At 38.4% G+C, this 15517-nt stretch overlaps 1 protein-coding gene across 1 annotated transcript in view; it reads left to right on the forward strand.

Moving 5' to 3' along the window:
* The window catches only part of LOC124613874 (transforming acidic coiled-coil-containing protein 1), a 191626-nt gene that overhangs the window by 80846 nt on the left and 95263 nt on the right, over positions 1-15517 (forward strand). Inside the window, exon 5 of the mRNA XM_047142601.1 lies at positions 6937-7076. Within this exon, the coding sequence (XP_046998557.1) occupies positions 6937-7076 (140 nt within the window). The remainder of the gene's footprint in view (positions 1-6936; positions 7077-15517) is intronic.

Raw genomic sequence — 15517 nt, forward strand, 5'->3', positions numbered from 1 at the left:
AGTTTGCCTAATTAAAAAGTGGTTCAAACAAAACAAAGAAAATCTTCACCAGACATAGTTTTTAGGATAAAATAGTTTTTTAAATCCCTGTGTGAAGTTCAACTGAATTGTGATACTGAAAGATCTGCAAATTATCTAGTCTATAGCTGCTGTAATGTTTTAGTTGGTATGAATCTGTTTTTTTTTTTTTTTTTTTTTTTTTTTTTTTTTTTTTTTTTTTGCAACAAATTTCTTAAGGTTTAATAATAGGTGGGCATATTCAACTTCTTCGCATTTTTTCATCCATTGGTCCAAAAGTCGTACACGATTTTCATGTTATTTTTTTTTTTTTTACCTTTTTTCAAGAAAATCTGGACTCCCTTATACTCCCAAGAAAACTTAGTGTTTCGTTTACAGCTGTGGAAACTGACATTATCATTTTTGTGCATGATGACCAGGTCCCACCAAGTATTTTGACTACTGTATCACTAGTGGTGTAGTGTGATGTGGTGGACCCACTTACCTGCAGCAACAAATCAACACACACATTCAGTTTGATTCTCCTTTTTTTCCCCAAAATATCCAAACTTTGGTGGGAATCAGTTTTAATTTTTTTTTTGATCACCATTCAGTGAATCTTGAACAGAGTATGTGCGAAGTTCATTTTTCATTTGAAATGTAGTATTGTATTCATTCTTCTGATGTGTCTACGTCTTCAGCTAAGTTGGAGAACTTTAATTGGTAATATTGGACAGATCTGATTTATTCAGATGTGGTTGCTGTTGTGGAATGTTCAGATGAAATGAATGTGACCCGTTTTCAATTTGGCTGCCAATTTCTTAATTGTTGAAAATGCTTTTTACAAACCTTAAAGTATGCTGGACAGACTTACATTAGCAATATACTGTCCAAAACAAAGAAGTTTATCATAGCTCCATGTTGTCCATCACCTGTTGGAATGAAACCTGCACATAATGACTATCTTAATGGTAGGTCAGTGAAACAACTCCGCTAATGTTCACTAGTGACTTAAACTAGTGAGTGTGTACCTGCACACACAAACATGTCCCCTTTATAGTAAGTAGTGATCTATCTTAGCCACACAATCACTGTATGATACTCAGAATTTTCTGTAGGAGCCAAAACATTATGACCACCTGCTTAATAGCATGTTAGCCCACTTTGGAATGCGATACAGCAGTGATTCTGCATAGCATGGATTAAGGAAGCCCTTCATAGATTTTTCGAGCTGTGTGGTGCCAGATTTCTTCACACAGGTCACACAGTTTCCATGAATAACGGCTGGTGGTATGTGGTTGCAAGGCTGGCATCTGATAGCATCACTGATATGTTCCACTGGATTCAGATAAAATGAATTTGTTAGTATAGGCAGCAATGTCCACTCATTATCATGCTGCTGAAAATGCTGTAGTACATTTCTGGCTGCCTTATGACACAATAATTCATTTTGCTGGAAAACACCATTGCTGTCCGGAAAGACAACAAGCATGAAGGGATGTTAATGACCCGAAATAATTTTGATGTAGTCAACAGCTGTTATGGTTGCCTTCAATTACTACCTCAGATCCAGTGGAAGCCAAAGTGAAAATCCCTCACAGGATAATACTACCCTCATTGGCTTGCACAGTTGACATTTCAAGGAGCCTGGATGATGGACACACCTGGACACAACCATTGACATATGGTAACAAAACAGAGTTCATCCAACCAGATGACACTTTTTCATTGATCCAATGTCAACGATCCCACGGCCACTGTAGTCATAATTGATAACTTGTTGGATTAATGTGGGAGCACATAGAGGTTGTCTGCTGTGGAGCCCCATTGTTCAACAATGTATATTGTATGATGTACTCCGAAATACTTGTGCTTTCACCAGTATTGTACTCAGTCACTAGATCTGCCACATATTTCTGCCTATCCTGTTTTACTCATCTGGCAAGCAGTGGACATCCAATGAGTCATCTACTAGTGTCTTTACCATCCGTCAACACAACAGTAGCACGCAAACAGCCAACCAGCTTCTCCATTTCTGAGATTTTCTATCCCAAGTACTGCACCATAAAAGTCTGCACTTTGTTGCAGTTGCTTCTGTCAATGGATTTTCCTCACTTGTAGCCTGTACCAATGCTAAACGGATTCCCCATTAGTCTCTGCTCCACTTACATACTTCCCCTACTGTACTGCACCTCCACAACAGCATCAGGTGGCATTCAGTCTTGTGGCAGGGAGTTATCATAATGTTTTGGCTCATCAAAGGATATTGGATGTAGTTCTGTTGGTAATTTCTGCTACTCATTTCATAGAAAGATGTGGCCATTGCATCCTTCCAACAACATGGCATGTTTTTTAGTTCATGCTGTCTGTTGTACATTTTGAGTAAGTGAAGGGCAAACTCAGCTGTAAATTCTGCGTAGGAACTGGGAGAGTTGCTTCAGACTTTCTTCAATTTCTTTTTATTTCAGCTGATTCACAATGCCAGTGAAAGCAATATTAATATCCACTCATCTTTCCACTAAAACATAACCACCACTCGCAGATTAGGCCTTCAGCCTGTTCCTATTGGCCAGCAGCTGCCTAAAAGCTGTCTGAGCAGGGACACGTTACCAGCATGTTGCCAATCCCTCCAGCCATTATTGCCAGTACATGAATTATAGTGATGCTGCTGCTGCTTCTTTATTCACTGGACCTATGAGGCTAAGTGGACCTCTTTCCAGACCTCTACCTCTGAAAAATTCTGATGGGGTACCATGAAATAAACCTAGGTTTTCTGCACTGAAGGCAATGATGCTAACCATGGTTACGGAGGTGGTCCTCACCTTACCATTAGGGCAAGAATTGAATCTGGGGAATTAAATCTGGAGCTTCCTTGGTGAAGGAACATTTGAAAGCAGAGTTCAGCATTTCTGCTTTGGCGTTGCTATCATCACTTTGAGTCTCTGTGTCATCTATGAGCATCTGGACACTACCTTTGATGCCACTAACTGCTTCGATTATTTCTTTGTCAAGATGACACCTAGTTTTTCTTTTTCCTTTTTTTTTCTTTTAATGTAATCAGTGAAACAACTGAATGCGGAACCTGCAATGGAGTGGATTTATTGTGACAACTGGAACTTTTTACCAAGCCGGGAATTCAGATCTGCTTTATCACAGGCCAGGGTACCTGGCACAACTCTACTTCCCACTCAAGTTATTAACGTCACTGACTTTTCCAAACCCTACAATCATATTTTATCCTGCATTATATGTGGTAATAGTACTACTGGCAGAATGGATTTGGTGAAGGGCTTCAGTTTATCCTGATATAGGGATATACAGTGTGTTATGTACAAGATGACAGCACCATCTCTGTCAGTGGACACGAACAAGTGTATCTTATGGGCAGGTCCTGATTGCTGCATGTCATTCTGGCCCATTTGTTGGTCATTGTGGCAGGTGAAGTATCGATTTTAACTAAGAATGAACTGAATGACATTGGGAAGAAGACTGAGACTGATGTCAGTAACATCTGCTTGCAAAATAATGGTACTGCATCGACTGACTAATTGACATACTTTCTGCCCAATGTCAATACTGCAGTTGCCTATTACAGCCTGTGCATGATGGAGAGGTTGATCCTGAAATACAGGGCTATTACAAATGATTGAAGCGATTTCATAAATTCACTGTAGCTCCATTCATTGACGTATGGTCATGACACACTACAGATACGTAGAAAAACTCATAAAGTTTTGTTCGGCTGAAGCCGCACTTCAGGTTTCTGCCACCAGAGCGCTCGAGAGCGCAGTGAGACAAAATGGCGACAGGAGCCGAGAAAGCGTATGCCGTGCTTGAAATGCACTCACATCAGTCAGTCATAACAGTGCGACGACACTTCAGGACGAAGTTCAACAAAGATCCTCCAACTGCTAACTCCATTCGGTGATGGTATGCGCAGTTTAAAGCTTCTGGATGCCTCTGTAAGGGGAAATCAATGGGTCGGCCTGCAGTGAGCGAAGAAACGGTTGAATGCATGCGGGCAAGTTTCACGTGTAGCCCACGGAAGTCGCCGAATGAAGCAAGCAGGGAGCTAAACGTACCACAGCCGACGGTTTGGAAAATTTTACGGAAAAGGCTAAAGCAGAAGCCTGACCGTTTACAATTGCTACAAGCCCTGACACCCGATGACAAAGTCAAACGCTTTGAATTTTCGGCGCGGTTGCAACAGCTCATGGAAGAGGACGCGGTCAGTGCGAAACTTGTTTTCAGTGATGAAGCAACATTTTTTCTTAATGGTGAAGTGAACAGACACAATGTGCGAATCTGGGCGGTAGAGAATCCTCACGCATTCGTGCAGCAAATTCCCAATTCACCAAAAGTTAACGTGTTTTGTGCAATCTCACGGTTTAAAGTTTACGGCCCCTTTTTCTTCTGCGAAAAAAACGGTACAGGACACGTGTATCTGTACATGCTGGAAAATTGGCTCATGCCACAACTAGAGACCGACAGCGCCAACTTCATCTTTCAACAGGATGGTGCTCCACCGCACCACCATCATGATGTTCGGCATTTCTTGGAGATTGGAAAACCGATGAATCGGTCGTGGTGGAGATCATGATCAGCAATTCATGTCATGGCCTCCACGCTCTCCCGACATAACCCCATGCGATTTCTTTCTGTGGTGTTATGTGAAAGACAGTGTTTAAACCTCCTCTACCAAGAAACGTGCCAGAACTGCGAGCTCGCATCAACGATGCTTTCGAACTCATTGATGGGGACATGCTGCGCCGAGTGTGGGAGGAACTTGATTATCGGCTTGATGTCTGCCGAATCACTGAAGGGGCACATATCGAACATTTGTGAATGCCTAAAAAAACTTTTTGAGTTTTTGTATGTGTGTGCAAAGCATTGTGAAAATATCTCAAATAATAAAGTTATTGTAGAGCTGTGAAATCGCTTCAATCATTTGTGATAACCCCGTACATCAGGAGACTCTGCATGATGTGAAAACTGCAGTATGGTGTGCAATGAATGTAACACAGACTGATCTGTTTTCGGAGTGTTAACAAAAGGAGCTATAATTACTTCCTGCAGGGCTCTCTCTCTCTCTCACACACACACACACACACACACACACACACACACACACACACGGCGTGCACGCACACGATTGATTTGTTGAATATATGGTGGTAATATAATTATTTTGTAATGATCTATATTGATTTTAATTATTCCACTTACAGGGAGAGGTCCCTAGTGGTGGATAGACATTTGAAACCGTATATATGTGGTAATGTAGGTTAATCTCAAAGATATTTCACAGTGCAACCATTCTCCCTGGTAGGCTCTCATTTGCGAATAACCAATGGAAAAAAATTGGAATTTTGTGTGATGCTCTAAAGCTTTCAATAAATTTCATTTTACGAAGTACTTCCATAGCGTAATGGTTATCGTACTAACCTCGTATGTAAGAGGTTGTGGGTTTGAATTTCTATGGGTGTTCGAAATTTTTTACATTTAAATCGTTGTCGAAATGACTTTGATCATTATTTTTTTATTTAGTTAATTGCTTTAAATGCATTTTTTTATTTATATTCCTAAGTGATATTTTAATTATTGTATTACATTTTTCAATTGCTCTCATATTTAATTCCAGTAATTCATTTTACAGTTGGAATCTTTGTGCATTTGAAGTTAATTATCTCTCTTAATATGTCATAATATTTAAAATTTGGAACTACTGATCTATCAGTTAAAAAACTAAAAATGAAATAATCTATTTATATGTGCGGTGGTGTCAAAAATATAATTTTTAATTAAAATATGTACATTTTCTTGGATGGTAGTCATCATACAAACATTCAAATTCTTGTTGGATGATGAACAAAATAATGCATATGATTTAAACCGGAGAAGGTAGTATAAGTAAAGTGAAATCCAAGCAATATTAGGAATAGAAATAGTGACTGCAGTAAAATGGATAGAAATAAAGGATGATGAAAGTAAATCAATCTTAATACATGGCAATCATTAAAACCACATCCACAGATATTCCAGGTGGGAAAAGAATGATAAGAATTAAAAACGACAGCAATTGAAAAAGTTTAACAGTGGTTAAAATGATGTGAGAAGTCAGTAGAAATAAAAAATACATTTAAGTCAATAAATGGAATAAAAATAATGCTTAAAGTCATTTTGATGAAGTTTAAAAATAGAAAGGGTTCAAAGCACCTAACAACATTCAAACATACAACCTCTTGCATGAGGCTAGTACTATAACCATTACACTATCCAAGTACTTTATAAAATGTGGCTTATTTAAAGCTGTAAGAGCATCACCCAAAATTCCAATTTTTTTTGTCAGCTACTTGTAACCAAGGGCCCACCTGAGTAGTTGCAGGGTGTAACACCTTGAATCTTAACATACATCGCCATATATAAGGTTTCAAAAAGTTAATCACATTGTATGGGGACCTCTCCTAGCTGATTAATATGAGACACAGGTAAGTAAATGTTTTGTTTCTTTAGTTTTCTGAGGGTTTTGGTGCACTATCAGACACAAGGTCCATTTATCGGTTGTAGGTATTATTCAGAGAGCACAGATTATATTCATAGATGTTATACAGAGAGTTGTTATGTTATACAAATGTGTGTTTATGTTGTGTGTATTATTTATTATGTCAGAAGCAAAAATAATGAGCAATACTGATTTATACTTTAAATAACTGGAAACTAAACTTGTCTTTAGGTGGAAGTGTACTGTGCTTTGTACTTTCCTAAGTAGTGTATTGAATGTAAAACAAGGTTACCAAATTCCCTCCTTAGCCCTTCTGCTATCAGTCATAGAATTCCAATGTTTTGCTATGATTATCTTTTGTGTTCTAAATGTAATTTCATAAGCTATTACTTCAATTTATTCTCAATGGTCAGTGATGATATTTGGCTTGATATCAGTGACAAAACAGCAAGTGATGTACCTCATCACACTACAGAAGCAGCATCTCATTTAAAATTCGAGACTCAAGAATCTTTACCTGGTTCGCTGCCAGACCTCCTGTTACCTGAAGCAGCATTCAAGAAACACTCAGACACAGGTAAATAAATGTTTTGTTTCTCTAGTTTTCTGAAGGTTTTTGTACACCATCACACAAAAATGTGTTTGTTACAATTCGAAATCAAATACTCAGGTAACCAATGACATTGTGGTGGAGTTCACACAACTGCTTTAGGTTCAATTACAGATCATTCTCAAGTCTGCCGCTCTCAGAGTTCGGCGTCTCAAAGCAGCAAACCTATTTCAAAGCGAATGCTACTTGGAATGTTATTGAACTTTACCATACTCCAGTGAAAATTCCATGAAGCCATAATGGCAAGATCTGCAACGTATGTGGGTTGTTAATAGTTTAATGCGTGTCTGAACCTTTTAAAACATAATTGTACCCAAATATCTTTATTTTTTTGTAAATATTTCAATATCAGTTTTTCATTTATTATAATGAAATGACCGTTCATATGATACACGTTTATCTGAAACTTTCATATGAAGGGAGAGCTCACAGATTAGCTGCATGTGCAACAGTGAATCATTTTATGCAAAGACAAATCTTATACACCAGGAAAATCCAAAATACAAATAATCCTGTTAATCAGCTTTAGTAGATTTCTTGGGAAACAACCCAGCAATGTAAAGAATGGTTAGAAACAGTCTGAAAATCTTGTACATGTGTTACTGGATAGCTTGTGCTGAAAAGCAGTTGAAAAGAAAAAAAATTTGATATCTCGCACCATTTACGAGTTAATTAGTATGGATATTAGCCATCGGGGTGGTGAACGTGCAAATGCAAGTGGCCCAGTGTTGCTTGTTCACATTTTGTAGACATAAGCACATGATACCACCCCACCTTTGTCTCATGTTTGAGTCTCATTACTGTCCCATGTCCAATTTTTGCATTGCTCTCTTGGTTGGTTTTAGGAAACTAAACAAAGAACACATTTGGTGACACTGGCCACTTGAATTTGCATGTGCAACAGCCTGATTAGCTAACTTCAATGCTAATTAACTTGAAAACGCCACAGCATATAATTTTTTTTATTTTTTTTTTTTTTATTATTCCCCCCCCCCCCCCCCCCCCCCCCCAGCAATTATTTCTCAGTGCAGTCTACACTACAACACCCTTACAAACTTTCTGACTGCCTTGTGTAGATAAGCTGCATTACAACTTCAGGAATGGAAATCAAAATTGTAAGTTAGATGTGCAAGATTAACATATAAACGATTTTGCACTTTTTTGAAAATGTAAGAGTTGCATTAAATAGCTTCTGTTTTTCTACTTTCTGCTTGACATTTTTGTTCCCCTCCAGAGTGTAATGTAGTTGGTGTTGCTGTGGGAGTCCAACATAGACTCAAGGGACTTAATGCCTTGCAGCCTATGGGAGTCCACAGTGGATTCACTTTGTTTCTGCATATTTCACTTAATAATGGTTTAACATCCTAATATTTGCAGCAGCTCAACATCTTGATTTATAGAAAGACACCAGTGCACCTCAGAACTGTGATTGGCCCCTTGAATTGTGGGTGCAGTGTGACACAGTGTGGATTGTGGGTCTTTGCAATTTATGAAGGTCACAAAAAATACTTAAGACTTTATTTACAATTTATTAAGCCCTCTATTTTGATCACTCATTCAGATAACATTCTGTACAGAAATTAAATGAAATTTGCTAGGGAAAATAATTCCATCTCTGTTTTCCTGTTCTGCCTGCATCTTACAGGTGGTGAAATATTACCTGCCATAGTAGCCTTTTTACCAATATGTGTTAGTTGTTCAAAAATGTTTTCTAACTGGATAATGGATGGTTTCAAATTCGTTGTAAACACGTATTATGTTGATATTATACTTGCCATTCGGTGTTACTGTAACTACTGTTTGGTGCCTTTTGCCCCACGTCATCTGATCTGCTTAATCAATAAAGTGTTTGCATTTGTTATTCTCTGTAGCACTCGTTTTTTTTATTGCACCATTGCTTCATTGTGGCAACCATTTCACCTCCGTGTTTTCCAGAATTAACACATCCCTCCAATCATGCTATTTTTGGACTACTTCTCCAGTGTTCTTTTCTTGACTCTCTCCCCTTGCTAACTTTTGGCACCTTTTTTCGCTTAAATTTAATACTGTGCAGAAATTGCACAACTCTTTTTGTCTAGGACACCACATTTTTGTAAATATCCCCCGTAACATTCAGTAAAGGAGAAGATTATCATTGTTTGCATTTTCAGTATTATTAAATTGCAAGTGCTTCAAGATGATTAGGAATCTGTTCTGTGACATTACTTTTTCTATTTCATTACTGCAAACTTACTTCCTTGACCCGCATGATTGTAAGGTGGCAAATTGACAGAAAGCCATCCAAATTACAATCTTTCTACTTCTTGAATAGAATTTTTTTCCCGTCAGTGAAGATGGGAATTAGGATTGATATTTTCTTGGATATAATCTTCAGGCTTTCCCGGTGCACAGTGTTTTGGCAACGTGACTCATTATCTTTGTCAGAGGCTACTGGAATTGCTTGTCAAGTGGAAAGGGCCTTCCCCCTCCTTGGTCAGTTCTAAGCATTGTGTATGCTGTCTGCCCTTCTTCATACGGTGCATCACACCGAGTACTGGCATTCATCCTTTGGACCTGTGTGCTTGCGTACCATTTTCAATGTGATGCAGTGTCAGGTGTTCCCTCTGTGGTCTACTTCCGCTAGAAGCATACTTGAGCTGCATCCATTCACACCGGATGTGCTGCAACACCCAGTGCAGAAATGCACTGTGCAGGGCAGTGCAGAATGGCGCTGAGCAGTGCAGAGCTGTGCAGGTTGGAACAGTGTGTGTGTTTGGCGCGCAGAAATTTTCTGGTGTGCGCACATGCACTTCAGTAACAATGCGAAAAAATAAACGCTATGAAACAGCCACACACAAACTATTTCTTTTGATATACTAACACTGTGCGAAACGTGTTCATTGTTGCACAAAGCAGCATGGTTTGGCATCCACATCGGATGCGCCATGCTACACTGAATCTCTTGTAATGGTTTTGCACAGCCAGCATGAACATGGTTTTAGGTGTTGTGTCTTAGATCTGGTGGGCCAGGCTGAGTGCTGGTGCTCCATATTTGGTCAGCTGTTACTGTCCATGCGCTGGCCTTTCGTCTTCGGTCCGATGCGATTTGAAGCGTATCTTTATCTCTATTGACTCTTTAAAACACTGTCCCAGTATCAGGACAGGGTGTATACGACCCGGGACAATCGGGAGATCTGGGAAAAACCCAGGAATTTTTTCATCCGGGAGAAAACCGGGAAGAACCCGGGATTCTTTTACAATTCCGAAAATTTTTCGTTATTTTCGTTTTAAGTTAATTTTTTGTAATTTTGACTGGTAAGAACTGATACTCTAACAGTGGATATTACTGTATCCCGCTACTGCAGAATAATACTGCAGCATTAAAACATGAACAAGAGAAAAAAACGAAAATAAAACTTAAATTGCAAAGGAAATGCGCCATATAAAATAACACAGTGCACATACAAGCATCTGTCAACAGCAAAATGTGACAAATGCTTTAGGAATACAATGCAATGCTTCATAACAACAAATTGCCTTTGATGAGCGTGACGTCACAACGGGTTACATTGAGATTCATTTAAGCCGTTACGAGTTGGCTGATGCACATGCGTAGTTGAGTCGCATACGTGTAATAACTTTTTCTGCTTCTGGCTACTGAAGTGTGGCTGTTGGCTATGTAAGCAGCAGTAGCAGCAACCAGCCACATGAGGTACCTGGAAAATGTTTACTGGCGCGCCCAAGCTGCCAGGTTCACGCATGTATCTGAATCGGGCGGCAAAATTTTGGAGGGGGGGGGGGGGGGACATGTTTCACAAAGCATCTAGCATCCAGCGCACGTCGGGCAATCGATTATTCAACCCTGATGGTTTTTGGACGTTTTTGAACACAGTCTAAGTTGATTTTTGGATGCGTACATAGTGTACGTGATGTCTCTCCCAGGGGAATCCTCGGCGCATCTAGAAATTAACTTTCCAGCAGACAAAACGCACAATTCCTACAATATTAGAAAGGACCTTTTTGTTTTATCCCGCACATGATGACAAATAGACGAAATCAGATCGAGAAACCACACGAGTCTTGGGTACTATTTGTATTGACAGCTTTTTCAGTATTAGATGATGACATTTCGACTTTTCGTGTAGCCAAACGTTTGACAAACTTTGATGAGGTAATAGTTCTATCGCAGAAAGGAAAGCACACCGTGTGAAGCTGTAGCAAGATAGAGAAAAATCGCTAGGACCTAAGGTTGAAGAAATGTGTACTGTCTGGCTTGTCTCTTGTCTTTACTGGTTTTAGGTACCCTATATTTAGTTTTATGTCACACAGAAGAGCAAGTTATTAGCTAATATGCAATAAAGAGTCCAGATTTTCTGAAGAGTTCTTGTTTCCCGGTTACAATTAATCCCATTCAGTATTAATTACAATTTTTGTATTTTTTTTCTTTTTAAAACGGGCACGATATCAGACCGGCCGACTGGGAGCAGGAGAGGCACTACAGGACATTTTAATTACCACTGTCCTGAAATAGTTCGATGGCATCCATTATAAAATATACACGTTTGAGTTGCACAGAGCGAAACACAGTGACGTGCGGTATGAGAATGTTGTTTAATGAGGTGTGGCACTGCACTTCAGCGCACTTAAGACCAAATAACATGTCTTACATTTCCTCAAAGATATATGTTTTGTGTATCAGACTCTTCAGAAAGATGTGCGCTACAAAATGAACTTATTTTTGAAAAGTCGTTAAAAGTTTTTTCCGGACGTCATGATGCGCAGCGCAGTCTGAGTTTTAGTGTTTACGTTTAGTAATTTTCCTGTTTCCTCTTCGTTTACTGCTCTCATGTCAAATGAAAACAAGACGGATTTCTGTGGCTGGGAACTATCAAGTGAATTAAAATACATTCACATAATTACGGAAGGCTAAAAATGTCACTAGTTTCAGATTTTATTTTAATTCCATCTTTCTGACATTCAAGCATTAATTGCCTTGCAGAACAATAGTTATTTTTGTTGGTTTTCCAAAGAAATTTGGCTTTTATTAAGCTTTTCTGCTGATGCAGTAAATTTATTTGAAACAAAGTGTTTAATTCCACACTATTGGCGAGTTTCATCTGTTCGCTGCATTTCAAGTGCACGTTTTCATTTTCTAGCACGTATGGCATTATGCCATAATAAGGAACCAAATATGAGATAGTACAGTATTGGTACTCCAAGAAAACTTAAGTCCCGAAAATCACACCGAAAAGCGTAATATCAGATAGAGGCCTACGTCATTGGGAATCAGGACGTACGAATGTGCGCTTTAAGGCGAACTATGCATTTTAGAATGGTTCACGAAATTCCGATGCTCTTGGAGTATCCTCTGATGTCTTGTTTCTTTAATGACATAATGTAAGAAAGATCTTTTGATGTTTTACATGTACGAACATACGGGCTTCCTATGTTACCGTAGCTGCGCAAGAGCGGTAAAGCCTCTTATCTGGCGCTCTGTGGCAACTGCTGAAATGAATCTAACAGGTCGTGGGAAAATATTCCAAATTGTGGTTCGAAAAGCGTTATTTTCAAAGTAAATTTCCTTTTACGCAAGATGAACTATGTGTGAGAATGTACGATGCATTTCTTAAACCACAGAGCTTTTGCTCTCATTTAAAAATCAACTCTTTGATGACCAGCCATTTAGAAGAATTTCGAGCCCAGAAGATGTGAGATCTATGTCGGTATTAAAAATTTTACTGGCGTATTTGTGTGATATATCTTAAAGTGTAAGATACGGTATACAGTTCAACATTATATGTGAAAGCTTTGCGTTTCTTGTAGCAACACTATGTATATTAACTTAAACCATTAACTTTTCCTGTTGGTGGAATTAGAATTTATGCTTTCGTAATACGAAAGTATGCAGTGTACATGTTGCTGCACATCAAAGATCTTTCCAAAACACATTTTTTCCTCCTGAGTTTCGTTTCCTAAAGTGCCGAGAAATTCTACGCTGCTGTATAAAACCATATCCATTCAAAGGATTGATAAGTTTTACTGTTCCAACGGGATGTATACTGCTACTTAACACGGAAAAAGTGTATTTTCACCTGGGAGAAAATGTATTTGTAACCGGGAGATCCAGGAATTTTTTTTCCTTGTTCGCGTATACACCCTGCAGGAGGTCTGTGCCAGAACCCTCGTTTCATCATAGTTCGTGGAATGATTTAGTGTCAGATAGTGCATGGCAATGACTGAAATAGTTGCCTGTTTTAGTGGGGTATGCCTCCTATGTTCTCTGCACCTGCTTTCCACTTTCCTACTCATGTGACAAATTTACAGAGTGTGATCTTGGCAAGGTATATTATAAATTCCTGGTTTTTGTAGTCCCGTGTCATCCTTCACATTTCCCAGTTGTCCTCTTATTTTGATTGATGTTAACATTCCTGAAATTCCTGCTGATTTTGGCTGAAACAGGTCATATATAGGGAGGGTACATCATAGTCATTGCTTCATCTTCCTCTGTGTATAAATCATGTAAACTCACTTGTACTGATTGCGGAGAAATTTGATGATACTCTGTTGCTCTATGGGAGTCAATATTATGATCAGACTGAAGGTATAACTATAGGCAGCCCTGTTTCCAGTGGTTGCCAGTATTTTTATGGAGAGATTTGAAAATCATCATTTTGCTTCAGCTTCCTTGTTTTGAGTCTTGGTGGTAGGCTTTTTCTGTTCTCCATGATAGTTCCAACAGCTGGTGTCCAATGTTCCTACAACATGTTCAGTACAGACACACTTGTAAATTGACTCCTTGGGTAAAATAGTCATGCACAAAAATAGATTTAAGCGAATGAAAAAGCTGCACCAGTACAGGATATGACTGCCATACACATGACCAATACACGCGTGCCCATATGGCGTACAGGCATAATGCTGGTTATGTTAATGCAAAACACAAAAATGTATTTACTTGCCAATGGAATAGTATGTTAATTAAGATGGAGTTGAAATTAGACCATCAGACTTTGACTGCGTAATATGGTATCTAACTTTAGGACATTTGTGTTTGTGGAAGTGACAAGAAATTTAAAGTGGTACACAGTCATGGATTTGAATGTGAAACATACTTGGTAACTCCGTTATTATCTTCAAGAGTTGTCTGGCCATTAAATTTATGGTGTCCAGAGCTGAAGTCTTCGTAAACCAGAAGATTGGAACAGATTTGACACATTCGTGTGGTGCAAATCATATACTTCTTTTTCCTAAGTGATGTTTGGACAATTGAGGACCAATATTGACCAAATAATTTCAAATTCTAAGGAAAGGTATTCAATGAAATGCATGCATTCTCTTCTTGTATAGACCAGGGGTTCCCAGACACTTTGGCACTGTGCACCACTTGACAGTTTAATATACATGTTAGAAATATGACACATACAAGTAATAAGGTTTCATAGAAGTACTATTTTACTGTCATTCATGTTCACCTTACCCTACTTGTTTGTAGCAAATAATATGAAATTATGGGTCACTGCTGACACAAATATTTACTGACTGAGAGAGGAACTACATTAAAAATATTTTTGTAAATTGTACATCACTAATAATATAAACCAGTTGTCCAAAAGAGTAATAAACTGAACATGGAATAGCGTAAATTGAAGTCCAAACAATAAAAAAATTCAGAATCAAATAAAAAATCAGACTTCAAAATCTGTAATTAGTCAGTTTTCAAATTTAGATTCTGATGAAAAAACAAGTGCATGTTTCAGCTGGAAGCACATTGCTGTTTATCTTAAATCAGAGCATCAAAGTCTGGCTCGATGAGCTTAATTTAACTCCCAAGTTTTCTCCAACACAAATTCTGTTTCTGTACAGCAACTCAGAAAACCCACTTTCACACATGTAAGCAGTAAAAAATGGCACGAAAAATCAGATGTTTGTTTGAAAAGAGAGGGTTTTCTTTTTGAAAGCATCCTCCAGCAAACTACCACTAGTCATTGTGGTGTTTCTTTCGTCCAGTATTTTTCCAGAAAATGAATTTTTTATCCAGTCATATTTTGCATAATAAATGACTTTCAAAACCTTTTTGAAGTATGTTTAAATGTATAATAATGTCTCGAACTAAATCTTCAATGCCAGGTAGTTTGCTGTCTTCCAAAAAATGATGTAAGAGAAGAGAGAGTGAAAAAGTTGTTATTCAGTACTTGTGAATTGAAGAGAGTCAGCTTTCTTTTTGAAAGACTGTATTTTGTTATCTGCTAAGGAAGTTGTGCCTCATTGTTGTAAGGCCATATTCCAAAACTGAAACCTGTCAAAGATAGCAGCTAAATAGACTACTCAAGATAACCACTGATCATCAGCGAAAAAGCATGTCATTCATTGTGACTGAGAAACGTAAAAACCTTGGACCCCAGTTCAAATATTCAGTTTAAAATCTTGCT

This window comes from Schistocerca americana, chromosome 4 (assembly GCF_021461395.2).
Source record: "Schistocerca americana isolate TAMUIC-IGC-003095 chromosome 4, iqSchAmer2.1, whole genome shotgun sequence".
Lineage (NCBI taxonomy): Eukaryota > Metazoa > Arthropoda > Insecta > Orthoptera > Acrididae > Schistocerca > Schistocerca americana.